Source organism: Amphiprion ocellaris, chromosome 19, assembly GCF_022539595.1.
Source record: "Amphiprion ocellaris isolate individual 3 ecotype Okinawa chromosome 19, ASM2253959v1, whole genome shotgun sequence".
Taxonomy (NCBI): domain Eukaryota; kingdom Metazoa; phylum Chordata; class Actinopteri; family Pomacentridae; genus Amphiprion; species Amphiprion ocellaris.
Window position 1 is genome coordinate 32,430,419 of NC_072784.1, and position 14,573 is coordinate 32,444,991.

At 41.1% G+C, this 14,573-nt stretch overlaps 1 protein-coding gene across 2 annotated transcripts in view; it reads left to right on the forward strand.

The window, feature by feature from the left end:
* The window catches only part of LOC111562596 (cAMP-dependent protein kinase type I-beta regulatory subunit), an 82,708-nt gene extending 70,732 nt beyond the window's left edge, over positions 1 to 11,976 (forward strand). For both annotated transcript variants that reach the window (XM_055005132.1, XM_055005133.1), the window contains 2 exons: positions 8,111 to 8,192; positions 9,719 to 11,976. In XM_055005132.1, the coding sequence (XP_054861107.1) occupies positions 8,111 to 8,192; positions 9,719 to 9,891 (255 nt within the window). In that variant the 3' untranslated portion in view covers positions 9,892 to 11,976. The remainder of the gene's footprint in view (positions 1 to 8,110; positions 8,193 to 9,718) is intronic.
* The last annotated feature ends 2,597 nt before the right edge of the window (positions 11,977 to 14,573 follow it).

Below are 14,573 nucleotides of genomic sequence, written 5' to 3' on the forward strand. Positions count from 1 at the left end.
CTCTGCCTGCCTGGAGGAAAGAGGCCCTAATGAAAAGTGACATGTTTACATTTTTTTCTCACACAGAACTAACAGGACTTTACAGGCCGAGAACACTCAGCTTCAGCTTCTACCTCAGCTCACCAACTCTTTATTCCCCCTCATCACACGTTCAAGCCGTGTTCTCTGTGCCTTGAAATTAGTGATGACAGGGAGGTATTAAAACCTTTCTAGCATCAGAGAGACAAATGGCAGAGTTCATGTTGTAGAATTCTACAATATTGTAAATATTCAACAAGTTAAAGTCAAGTCATTTCAGTTCGTACCTTTTTCACTGTGATATCTACACTAACGTTCAAAGGTTTGGGGTTACCTTCATGTTTCCCATTAAAATTCCCACTTTTATCCATGTGCTAACATAACTGCACAAGGGTTTTCTAATCATCAATGAGCCTTTCAACACCATTAGCTAACACAATGTAGCATTAGAACACAGGAGTGATGGTTGCTGGAAATGTTCCTCTGTACCCCTATGGAGATATTCCATTAAAAATCAGCTGTTTCCACCTACAATAGTCATTTACCACATTAACAATGTCTGCACTGGATTTATCATTCATTTAATGTGATCTTCAGTGAAAAAATAACAGCTTTTCTTTGAACAATAAGGACATTTCTAAGTGACCCTAAACTTTTGAACAGTAGTGTATAAGACCTCACCCAACATGATAGTATAGTGCATTTACCTAAATAATAATTAACTTGTTCCCTCATATAATCTGAATAAATCACACATATAAAACAAAGCTTCCTCACCAGAGAACCAGTTCTAGTTGTTTGACAAACTAAACTAAACTGAATATTTTTGTCAGTGAAGTTTCTAATGTAGACAATAATCTGGAGACATGAAGACGGCGATGGCAGTAAGAAAACTGTTTGACATGTTTATGAAGGTTTTTCCTTCAAGGTCAGAATAATTTGGTTTTTTTTTACAAGAATTCACAAAAAAGACTCTTTCCTGTCAGAATGAAAACAGATGTCTGTAGTGTCAATTAATAAAAATCTAAAACAAGTATAGAGGGATGTTCTGGATGTTCCCAGCTCTACAGTGATCACCTACAGGTAGAATATATTTAGGATTTGACTGACTCACCTGTACATCCGGCTCAGGTAACCTGATTGGCTGGTAGTATCTGAGCTGTCAGGAAATGAAGAGCTGAAGTCAAGCTGGATAATTTACTGATTTCACACTTAAAATCCACGTTATTGGTCTCAGATTACTGTTTGCTGCTGGATGCTGACCTTTACGTCCTCATCTCCCCAACAGCAGCTCATTTGCCATTAGTCCTTTGACCCCACGGCAGTAATCATGCTGAAGGGGTCTGGAGGGTCCCAGTGGGTCACCAGAACAGGAACCACTCAGTGGATTCTCTACTATTCATCTTGTGCTACTTGGAACCTGCATGTTTGCCAAAATGCAATTAAGCTAATGGAACTCAATGCTGCTTTTACAGACTGAAGATCGATGCAGTTAATGAATGAAACCATATTAACTGTGAGTGAAAATGTACAGTTGAAAGACGGACGGTAAAGATGAAGACGTTTTAATTAAGTTTAACCACATGTGGAGCTGTGTTGTCCTGTGAGAAGCCCTGTGGTGCTGGGTGGCCTCGGAGCTGCTCTCCAGGATATCACCTTCCTCCACCTCCGCTGTTGTTCCAGCGGTTGTCATTTCCTTTGTGAGAGACGCTCCAGTGTGACGTGTCGCTGTGAGCGAGCTCTCTGCTCTGTGTGTGGTTTGTGTGTTTAATAAATGGTGTGAATGTGTGTGTAAGTATCTTCCAGTAGTGCTCACACTACTCCTGTCTGTTTCTTTACTGCTTGTTTCGTTTTCGTTCATTCATATTCTCTGTTTGTTTTATTCTGCGTCTGCCTGATTTCCTCTGCTGTCTTTCAGTCCTGCGTTGTCTGTCGGCCAGGGAGGCTCTCTGATGTTTGTAAGAACTGTGTGTGGATCAGTGCTAGCCCTGGGCTGGTACAGTACCAGATGCTTATCTGGACCACACTGGAGGAGCTACTGTACCGGCGCTGCTGCTTCGTCTCACCGTCTTTGTTTGGACATGAATGGAATCAGCTAGTTGTAAACACTGATGCCTCATCCTCTCTCCATTCACATCTCTGGCTTGTCCTACACTCTAACCACATTGCCAGGAATTAGACTGCTCCGATGCCTCAGTAGTGTCTAATAGTTGGACAATAATCAATAGATGGAAACATCAGATGTGTGGAAGGAACATTTAACACCACCGGCTGATTATCTTGATACTCTTATCTCCAGATATCTTCTCTCTCCTTCTCCATCTTCTTCAGCTTCTTCTTCTTCTTCTCCTCCTCCTTCTTCTTTTTCTTCTTCCCCTCTTTCTCCTTCTCTCTCTCTTTCTCCTCCTCGTTCTTCTTCTTCTCCTTCCTCCATCTGCAGTTATATACACATTGTAATAGTCAATATTGCACTAATATTAGTTTTCCAGTGAGTTTTCTGGCCGTGCACAAACTGTTGGTTTCATTTTTTCCCAAATAATAAACCACAAATCTGAATGCAAGTCTTCTGCTGAGTATGAATTTGATTAATAGTCTGTAAAGTTAATCTTAACCTGAGAAATGATTAACATTAAGGACACAGATGATGCTAATGAGTTGATTTTTAGTTGCACTGTAAATTAAACTTGTTAAAATAAAGCCATGAGGGAGACCCAGTCACACAGAAGCCCTCAAACATGTTTAACCAAGACTATTTAATGGTTCATGCAACTTTCTGCTAAGAGTACTGTTGGGGAATCCAGTCCTTTGCATTTTAGTGGCCAGAAATTAATTCAGACATTCCTAAATAAATGTGTGAGTTTATTTTAAGAGGCTCAATCAAAACCAGAACAGTTCCAATTAAAGGCAGCTTTCCATAAAACTGGTAAAAGTGAAAGGTTTGTATGGAAACGTACAAGAATTCATTCTTACTACATGAGTGGAGTGTTTTTAGAATTAGTTTTTGAAGTATTTTATACATTATGAGAGAGAGTTTGGGTATGATGAGGAACAGATATAGCTCATGTTTGTTTAGATGCAGCTCCAGCTGAGAAACTTCATTAAAAACCTAATTTATGTCGGCCGTCACCCAGCAAAGTGCTTAACAGAACAAATCTAAGGAATACACAGAACGAATGCTAAATGAATCAGAAGAAAGATTAGAGGTCAAACACAAACGAACACAGTTAAGAGCATAAAGAAGTTTGATCGTTTGATAAAAGTGAAAGTGATAAATCTCTGATCTTCCTCCTCAGGCAGATGCCGGCTTTATGAGCTGCAGTCTATGAACCTCTTCTTCTTTATACTGTGTTCAGATTGTGGTCTAAATGTCGTACAGTTTAGCGTGCCATGAAAAGCCAACACTGGTCAGCATAGCAGCGTTTTAGTCGACCACAAAAGCAAACTGTGAAGCACCAGCCTGTTCTCTGCTGCTCAGAAGGAGTTCAGCAGCAGATCCTGGAGGTTCTGTTCAGATACGGGAACAAACTTCATACAGCAGGGGAATGATTTAGGCCACCCAACTCATTATTCATCACATGCACACTTTCCAGGAACACCCATCACTTACCTCCTCTAACGCTGTGCACAGATTGCATGTATGTACAGAGCTGTGAAAACCTATTTGCCCCTTCTCAGATTCTTATTTTTTTGCATGTTTTCTCCACTTTGATGTTTAACATCATCAAAAAAATGTAAATATCAGACAAAGATACCCCAAGTAAACGCAAAGTGTAATTTTTAAATGATGATTTTATTTATTAAGGACAAAAAAGCTCTTCACAGCTCCCTGGTCCTATGTGAAAAAGTAATTGCCCCCTAAACCTAATAACTGGTTGGGCCAACCTCAGCAGCAACAACTGAAATCAAGTGTTTTCTGTCACTGGCAATGAGTCTTTCACATCTCTGTGGAGATATTTTGGTCCACTCTTCTTTGCAGAATTGTTTTAATTCAGCAACACTGGAGGGTTTTCCAGCATGAACGGCCTTTTTAAAGTCCTGACAGCATTTCAATCAGATTCCAGTCCAGACTTTGACTTGGCCACTCCAAAACTTTCATTTAGTTTCTTTAAGCTGTTCAGAAGTTGACTTGCTGGTGTGTTTTGGATCGTTGTTCTGCTTCAGAACCCAAGGGAGTTTCAGCTGGAGGTCATGAACTGATGGCCGAATGTTCTCCTTCAGGATTTTCTGGTAGAGAGCAGAATTCGTGGTTCCATCAATCACAGCAAGTCGTCCAGGTCCTTAAACCATCACACTACTACCACCATGTTCTTTTTCCAGATGTAACAAGACACACACCTTCCAAAAAGTTCTGCTTTCATCTCATTACTCCATAGAAGATTCTCCCAAAATTCTTGGGGATCATTCAGATGCTTGTTTCCTTTATATACTTTTTGGTCAGCAGTGGTTTTCTCCTTGGAACTCTGCCATGGCTCTATTTTTGCCCGGTCTCTTCCTTATTGTTGAGTCATGAACACTGACCTTAACTGAGGCCAGGGAGGCCTGCAGGTCTTTAGATGTTGTCCTGGGTTCCTCTGTGACCTCCTGAATGAGTCGTTGCTGTGCTCCTGGAATAATTTTGGTTGGTCGGTCACTCCTGGGAAGGTTCACCACTGTTCCATGTTTTCTCCAGTTGTGGATGATGTCTCTCACCGTGGTTCTCTGGAGTCCTAAAGCTTTAGAAATGGCTTTGGAACCCTCTTCAGACTGATAGATGTCAATGACTTTATTTCTCATCTGTTCTTGAATTTCTTTGGATCATTTTGTTGCAGCTTTTAGAGATCTTCTGGTCGACTTCATTTAGTCAGACAGATTCTATTGAGGTGATTTCTGGATTGAACAGGTCTGGAGGTCATCAGGTTTGGGTGTGGTCGGTGAAATTGAACTCGCTTTCCAAAAAATGTGATTAGCCACAGTTAGTTCATGATTTAACAAGGGGAGCAATTACTTTTTCCCACAGGGCCAGGTAGGTTTGGATAGCTTTTTTCCCTTAAAACATTAAATCATTATTTAAAATCTGCATTTTGTGTGTACTTTGGCTATCTTTGTCTGATATTTTAATTTGTTTGAGGGTCTTAAACATGAAAGTGGGGGAAATTTTCCAAAAAGTTACACTTCAAGAAGGGGGCAAATACTTTTTCACGGCACTGTATCTAATAAAAGTTCAGCTGTGAGCACACTACAGCAGCAGGAAAGAAAAGTCATCACTACAAACCGTATCTGTTGGACAGCGATGTGTCTCTAATGATAAACTTACTCAGAGCAGGATTTGCTTTTCTGTTTATTTTCAGAGTTGTTTTTTTTAAATGTCTGTGGGTTGTAAGAAGGTTATAAAGGTTCAAAACAAGCCGGTCCAGTCCAGTGGAAAGGGAAAGCCCAAAGCAGCCAATGGGAATATCCTAACTGTGCAAAAGTGTTTGTTTGTTTTTTTTTTTTTTAGTATATTCTATTTCTGTCTTGGCACATATTGGTGTGTTTTTATGTGTGGTATGTGCACACGTGTCCTCACTGTGACAGGGTTTTCCACAGTTAGAAGTGAATATTTTTGCACCATGAGGAGAAAGCCTTAATCTCAAACTGGCCACGAATAGAAAAGTCCTGAAGACGTCTTAAATCATCCCGGGCCTGGTTGGGCAGTTGGTTGTCTCGAAAAAGAAATTGCATTTCGGAAGAAATATGCGTTTTGCAGTTTCATGGTGAACATCAGACTGCTCTGACAATATCACAGTTTTAATGGTAGCAGTTTTATAGTAGTTAATAAACTTAATTATTTCCAAGAAGTTAAAATACGGAGCATCTTTAAGAGCAAGGATCCGGCTATGGTTTGAAAGAACCCTACACCCTACAATCAAGAAGTTCCACGACTGCGCCTATACAAAGCAGAACCCATACAGAATTTAAATCAGGCTGACGGCCCTCCTGAACTCTTTGTGCAGAGATCCACAACTTCAGAGCTTCTGTCAGGTTTCTGAAGCTCTGGAAGTTTTTCCTGTGAGTCCCAACAATGGTGACGCTTTAACTTGGTACAGTAGAACTCTAGGACTGTGGAGGACATCGGACATCTGATGCACTGATAAACCAGCTCTGTTACCAGTGATGATCTCTGGCATGAAGGTCGGATCAGGTTGACATCCAGCAGGTTTGTTCTCTGAGCTGGTTTGACGTCCGCGGCAAAGCACAAACCTGGACGTTGTAAAAAAAGAGAGTTTTTTTGGGAGCAGCATTTCCTTTCATCGGGCTACTCTGAAGGGAACCAGTGGACAAATTATACAGTTTTTGGTTTTTCTAGATGCTGTCCTGGAATTTCTTGATTGCATCTTTTTTAGAACATCTTAAAAAAATATGGATCTTTAAATCAGCACCATAATTTTTTTTTCAACACCCTCTGGCACAAATTTGGAGAGATGAGCTCAAACCAACATCTTTTAATATTTCTTTGACCATTGATAAATGAAACGTCATCAGTCCTGCTGCTGACTATCTGTAGAGTCAGGTCTAGCTGCTTCTTCTTCTTCTTCCCCTCCTCTTCCTCCTTCTTCTTCTTCTTCTCCTTCTGCTTCTCTTCCTTCTTCTTCTTCTTCTTCTTCTGCTTCTCTTCTTTCTCCTTCTCCTTCTTCTTCTTGTCCTTCTTCTTGTTGTTGTTCTTCTCCTCATTCTTTGGTTTCTTCTTCTAAACAGAGCCAGATGCAGTTTCTGAATTTTTCCGGGGACACAACAACCAACCAATGATTGAAGCTCAGTGATCAAACATATGCTGTAGGAGACCTTCTTCCATGGTCTCCTATGGTGTCTCTGCTGTGTTTTAGTGGTGAGGAGACCCTGACTCTAAAGCTACCTCCACCCTGCTGTCATTTTGTTGTTGTTGTGGTGATGTTTGGAAGTGACGTTCACAAGGTGTTCTCCATTTTCTTTGAACAGCATCCATCACTCCTCCACAGCTCGTTTCTCTACAGGCTCAGTAAGTCACAAACCTTCCACTGGAACTCAGCCTCACCTCTGTCAGTTTAGGGATTCTCATTAAGACTCATTATATTCAGATTTGGCATTATTAGGATGAGAGGATTAGAGCAGTCAGGCTGTTATGTGAGTTTCTACCTGCTACCAGTTACAGCAGCTCTGAAGTTCCCGTCAATGTCCAGACATTGAAAACACACCTCGGTCCAGCTGCAGCTGTGGCATCAAGCACAACTTTAAACGATGTTTGGAAAGATAAATACTCCAACATGCACACCAGCAGCCATGAGACAAACTGAGCTGTTGTCACCTGTTAGGCATAGAGAATGGAAAGCACATTTCCTCCCTTCTACTTGTTGGATGACTCAGACGCAGACAATGCTAATGTCCAGTCAGTCCATCCAGCAGATATCAGCTGTTGGACTCTCTCTCTGGGAATCTGCATGAGCTTGTTCGTTCTTTTTTTCTTTTGTTGGCTTTTTTAGACAGGTTAGTAGAGAGGCAGACAGGAAAGCAGGGAGAGGGAAGACCTGCAGCAAAGAGCCGTAAGCTTGAATGAACCCTCATGTGTGTTTTCTTAATAAACAATTCAGCATTTTACTCGTCTGTTGTCAGTCATTGTAGTTGGTCTGTTCACAGCAGAGGACCCTCAGTTTGGAGCACACGTTTAGTCCGTTACACTGAAGTATGTTGGGTTTCCAGGGTCATTTCAGGATCCTACATTCTTCTTCTCTCACTCTTGGACAATACAGTTGTTTCCATGTAACGGCTGAATGCAGATAAAGGGGATTATGGGATGGAGATGCTAAGGGGCTTAGATGTTTGTATTTATTACACTCTGGAGGAACTGAAGCAGAACCAATCAGTTTTCCTGATTGTATGTTGTTTAGCCTCTGCTGACAACAGGTGTCTGTCCCACAGAGAAGCAGAATAAATCCAGTGCACCTGTGTTCTTATGAAGCAAAGGAATTCCTCCTCCTCCTTTTAATCCTCCTGATGATTTCAGGCTATTACTGCAGAACCCCCTCCTCCTTTTATTCCTTTCATTGTCCTGTCCTTTCTTTCCTCCAACTCCTCTTTTGTTCTTCTTTTCTGTGTGCAGGGTATCGCCTCTGTTCTGCAGCGCCGGTCTGACAACGAGGAGTACGTGGAGGTCGGACGCCTCGGACCCTCCGACTACTTTGGTGAGTGGTTTCTACCTTACCAGATTTGCACCACAGACATTTTTGCGTCATTTTGTGTCATTTTTACAGATTTGTCATTCTTGCATCTTTTAATGATATTTTAATGTAATTTTTGCATATTATTGTGTCTTTGTGACATTTTTGCATATTTTTCTGTCATTTTTGCATATTTTTAGGTCATTTTTGCATATTTTCGTGACATTTTTGCATCTTTGTGTCATTCTTGCATCTTTTTGTCATTCCTGCATCTTTTAGTGATATTTTTGTCATTTTTGCATCTTTTCCTGACATTTTTGTGTCTTTTTTTAATCTTTTTTGTAACATTTTTTCATCTATTTGTGACATTTTTCATTTTTTTATGTCATTTTTGCATCTTTTCGTGACACTTTTGCATCTATTTGTGATATTTTTGCATCTCTGTGTGTCATTCTTGAATCTTTTAGTGACATTTTTTAGTGGAAACATAAATACTAACTCCTTTCTTGGCAGGTAAACGTAATTATTTTTTCAAAACATACTGGAAACAGCTGATTTGAAAAAGATGCAAATATTACAAATGTGGGAAGTTCTATATTTAATTATAATTTAAAATTATTTTGTGATCACAAACAATCCATTCAGTGAAATAAAAGAACTGGTCTGCAGCTAATTATTATTTTCATTAATGAATAATCTGCAAATCATTTTACTTGATGATGGGTTAAACATTTGGTCTCAGTCTACATGACAGAAATCGTGAAACCGTAGATGTTCTATTTGCAATCACAAAGTATTGGAGAATTCAGAATAAGAGACTGATTATCACCTAATTAATTATGGCTATAAATGTTTTTTTTAAAAAGTCCAAATATGTGACATTTCTGTTTATTCTTAATTGTCAGAAGTCAAAATTTGAGTGAAGTAGCTTGGAATGAAAACACACGATCATAAACTGAACAGTTATTCCTCCTCCATCATAAACTGAAGTTTTTCCTCCATCATAAACTGAACAGTTATTCCTCCTCCATCATAAACTGAACAGTTATTCCTCCTGTTCCTCCTCCATCATAAGCTGAACAGTTGTTCCTCCTCCATCATAAACTGAACGGTTTTTCCTCCTTCATCATAAACTGAACAGTTGTTTCTCCTCCATCATAAACTGAACAGTTATTCCTCCTTCATCATAAACTGAACAGTTGTTCCTCCTCCATCATAAACTGAACAGTTATTCCTCCTCCATCATAAACTGAAGTTATTCCTCCTCCATCATAAACTGAACAGTTGTTCCTCCTCCATCATAAACTGAACAGTTATTCCTCCTGTTCCTCCTCCATCATAAACTGAACAGTTGTTCCTCCTTCATCATAAACTGAACAGTTGTTCCTCCTCCATCATAAACTGAACAGTTATTCCTCCTTCATCATAAACTGAACAGTTGTTCCTCCTCCATCATAAACTGAACAGTTGTTCCTCCTCCATCATAAACTGAACAGTTGTTCCTCCTCCATCATAAGATAACCTCCGTTGTCCCTCCCCCCATCGTCCAGGTGAGATCGCCCTCCTCCTGAACCGTCCCAGGGCGGCCACCGTCGTCGCCCGTGGACCCCTGAAGTGTGTGAAGCTGGACCGGCCTCGCTTTGAGCGCGTTCTGGGGCCGTGCTCAGAGATCCTGAAGAGGAACATCCAGAGATACAACAGCTTCATCTCCCTCACTGTGTGACGGGTCGGCCCACCGTTCTCCACCAGCAGAGGTGTTCTACATCAGCATCGGGGTTTTGGTCGTGGGTGGGAGGAGTGAGGGTTCAGGGTGAAGGACACGGGTTTCACATCCACAGGGCGCTCATTGCCTGCCTTTTTCCGTTTTGCGCGTTTCTTTCTTTTGACCTTGTGCACTTTGATCCATGCTGTCACGTAGCTTTATGTCAGAACCAACATGCGGGGGTGTTTAATGTGAGAGGATCATTTAAATAAATGATATGAAGGAGTCGTGCATACAGTGTGCCAACTGTATCTGATGCACGCTCCAAGACTGACAATGAAGGATGTTTTCACTTTCATTCTTTTATGAAGGATAAATTCAGGAAATAAGAAGGAAGTAAAGTCATGTTTACGTACGGCGGGACGAAGTTAGTGCACATTTCTTTGCTCGCTGGCTGTGGTATGCCTTCTTTTCACTTGGGGGTGTCCGTGGAGCCATTTAGGTCCAATGTGATGCTCAGACACCAACCTCTGTTCCCTCAAACGTAGCTGTAGAGGTCTGAAGTTGTTCATTCATTCACAATGCTTCTTAAATGTGCTTTTACTGCTGACATCAGTTGGAGGCAGCTGTGTGTTGAGCTAAACGTTAACTCTGTCGACTAATCCATGAAAAGACCAAAACCAACAGCAGATTGTTGAGTTTTAAACATGTTTGGAGGCTTTAACTTCTTTAGAAGCAGCTCCACAGACTCATGATGGTGGTTCTTCTGCAGTCTCTGGTCTATAACATCACTGTAGACTGTTTTTCTTTACATTTTTACTGTGTACACTGTTATTCATTCTGTCAGTGTACACAGTGAAAACTTAGCATTACCTGATTTTATAACAAAGTAAACATCAGAAAATAAAATGTTCTTTCCTTGGTATCAGGTCTGCAGGTCTGGACCAGATGATCTTCAGCTTTTCTCCTGCTGTCAGTCACATTGGTTCATCCTGAACTATTTCATTCATTACAAACTATTCTGATATTTGGTTTATTGGTTTGAGTCATTTTTTTTGGTTTCTTTGCTCCTCTGTGGCAGCAGACGGACTATCTTTGGGTTGTGAAGAACCAAACAACTAATACATTAATCAAAGCAGTAACTGACAGATTAAACTAATCATTAGTTGTTACTCTAAGAAAAGTCTCCAGTTTTCTTGTCCTTCTTCAGCAGCAGCCATTCTTACCGTTCTCACTGTGGCGTCTTCCACTTTAACTTCTTTGTTGTATTTCCTCCTCTTCTGACAACTCTGGTTTTCTTCTCGTACATCAGAGAAACACTGACAGATCAGACTACAGAGATGGTTGTCAGCCTGTGGAGTTGTGTCTAAATGTGTTATTGTGCTCGTATTTTTAGTGATAAATAAAAAAGGCTCAGTGATGTATTTTAGCTTTTTTGACTATCGACCTCTGTGAGCTAAATGAGACTTTTGATATTCAGATGAAACTTATTCTTTGGATCAATCGTTGCTGCTTTTGGTCTTTTCATGATATTTGTTGGCAATAAGAAAAATCTAGAAAATCTCTGAAGTTATCCTTTAAGGTTTTACAGGTATGTAGCGTGTGCAGCCAAATGAATTAAGCAGCTGCTTCTTTCAGCAGAAACCCTCTTTAATCCTGCGACGGCTTGGTCTGATCTGTGAGCTGTGGATCTCTGGAGGTTCGAACCTCTCCGCTCTGCAGAGTCTGAAACAACCGTCCTGTAAACGCTGACTCTGTCTCAGGACTAAACCTCCAACACACATCTGATGCTTTTCTAAGCCGGTTTAGTTCCATGTTTGTTGCTATCAAAGCTTTTGCACCACCTTAGAGTTTGTATCATTGAGTCAATGCACCAGTTTGATTTAGCTGTTTTTAAGACATGAATTCTGTGTTATAAATAAGAGTTTTAAAAGTAGTAACTTGTGTTGCTTTCCTTTGATCTGCTGCAGTCTGACGCAGCAACTGATGTTGGAGAAATGGGACCTTAAGGAGAAAATCTTGTAAAATCTGTATTCTCTCTCTGTATCTTTTTCTTTCAACTATCAAACCATCTTGAGCAAATAAAGATAAGCTTCTGAAATCCTTTTCATTGGAGTCATTATTTGTCCTTGTCCCAGCAGGACTCTTTAACATTCTTTCCACGTCGTTTATCCCAGCTCCTGGCATCTTCTCCTGACTGGACTTAGTTCTGTCTGTCCCTTTATCTCACCTGTACTTCCCCATAAATGTTGTATTTCTGTTTCATTTCTCTTCAGTCTGACTCCACCCCAGCCTCCCTCCTCTCTGCTCTCCATCCTTCTCAGTGTCAGTCATCCATCAGACTCCTCCCAGCCGGTTTACACCGCGGTGGACTAAAGCCTCCACAGCTTTGACACATTCCTTTTCATCTTAATGCCCACTAAATCAACTGAGGAATGCACCCCCAACTCGCTGACATTGAGTTTAATACCCCCCACTTCCCACACATGTACACACACCTTCAGTCTGATGCTATGCTAACACACGTTCAGCAGGTCTGCAGCTCTGTGAAACAGGAAATGCTTGTTTTACCATAAATAAATCATCACAGCTTTTATTCCAGCTGTACATGTGGAACCTCTCAGGTTAGTTTCAAACAGACCTGACATTGATTATTTTAAACTGGCTGCATCATTACTGCAGCACTGACTGACTCCAGTCTGTGTAGATTCTCAGTCTTCCAGGTTGTGGTCATCCTTGGAGCTTCAGAAGCAGCTGGACTTCTCTCTTAGGTTCTTGAAGACGTTTTAACTTCTTTACTACTGGCTTTTCAAAAACTTGTTTCCTTGTTACTGATGTTCTGACTTCCTGAAGAAGGATGAAGCTGATGTTTCAGCTGTATGTCAAACTGAATGTGCAACCTAAGAAACCGCAGAAAATTGAAGATTAGACCAATTCAAAAGAAACAAGAAAAGCCCTCACAGAGCGCAGTCCTCCTCCAAGGCCGCTCAGTCACTGGATCAATTCTGATGGATGAAATCTTGAAAAAAATTGTGGCAGAAATCACCATAGAATGTGTCTATTTAATATAGATGTACCCACAAACAAAATGACCTTCCTCTGAGTACAGGCGTGTGTTATGCATGTGTACGTTATGTACGGATACCGGATCACGTGATCTAAATATGTAGCGGGCGGCGGGAATTGATGGGACTCAGAAACACCCCCACAATTTAATCAGCTGTTCCTTGAATCATTTCTGATGGATAAGTCCTGATACGTCCTCAGAGGTGGATTTGTAGTAGAATCACAATCATGTGATCATCAGCAGGCAGCTGACGTAGTGTTCACTTGTTGTCATGGTTACAGTGACTCCGTGCCGCTATCTGGCAATGATACAGAAATCTTTAACAAATCCGTGGATCCAGACTATAAACTGCATCACTGCCAAAATCTAATCACTTGGTCCTTGTGCCATTTCTGACCTTCACTGAAAATTTCATCCAAATCTGTTGGTCTGTTTTTGAGTGATGTTGGTAACAGACGGACGGACAAATGTATGCTGATCATCACATGCCTCCACCGCATTTCTTGGTGGAGTTATGAATGTGGACAAATGGATGATGCCTCCACCAAAGTGAGGAGAAAAAAATCATTATCAAAGTCAAGTATTTACTTTTTCACGTAATTTTTTTTAGTCCAATAAAGACTAAAAGCAGCTCAGCTTCCATAACAGCAGATTTGTCTCCATGGTAACTGAGCAAAACCATGTAATAGAGGTTAAAGATCTGGAATAAGCTGGTAAACGTCAACAACATCCACTGTCCCAAAGAACCAATATTAGTTAGAACAGTTAACGTGTGTGTGTGTGTGTGTGTGTGTGTGTGTGTGTGTGTGTGTGTGTGTGTGTGTGTGTGTGTGTGTGTGTGTGTGTGTGTGTGTGTGTGTGTCTGTGTGTGTCTGTGTGTGTGCGTGTGTGTGTGCGCGTGCACGTGTGCGTGTTACGTCCTGGGTGGGCTGGTTGAGGACAGAACTTGGCACCGTCACATGAGCCTTGACACCGTGGCACCATGCCAGCGTGAGAAGAAGAGAGTGCAAACAAATGTGCACTTTCACACACTCCTTTACTAACCTTCCATTTGGGTCAGTCACTTCTATATTTGGGCCCTTTATGCCTTCTTTGCCCTGTAATCCACCATGCAGCTTCTGTGTTGCTAATTTGACTGTAGCACTGACACCGAAGACATTTCTCCCATCAGGATAGCATGAGTCCAGGTGTGTCCAGGGCTTCACCTGGACACACCTGGACTTCAGCCCTGAGTGAGACCAGAGCGCATCTAGAGTTGAAGCTGAGGCTACGATGAGAAGCAGTTCTAATCCCAGTGTATACATGCTAGATTGTTTAAATACTACCACCACAGATCACTGTTCCTGCTCAGTCAAACGAACTGAATGGATCCAAGGCTGTAATTCACAAAGAAAACTTTTGGTCTCAGGGTTCGTATAGTAATGTAGAGACTTATTCTAGTTGTTGTCACATATTTTTACTATGTTTTGCTGCTTTTCTCGGCCATATTGCTGTTTTAACTCTGTTTGTGCCTCTTGTGGCTCCTTTGCTGCTAAACAGAGGTAGTCCATGAGAGCAGGAAGCAGCAGGGTTTCAGCACAACAGCAACACTATTACTTCTACTCCTTCCATCCTGTTTTACTGCCTCAGCTACCTG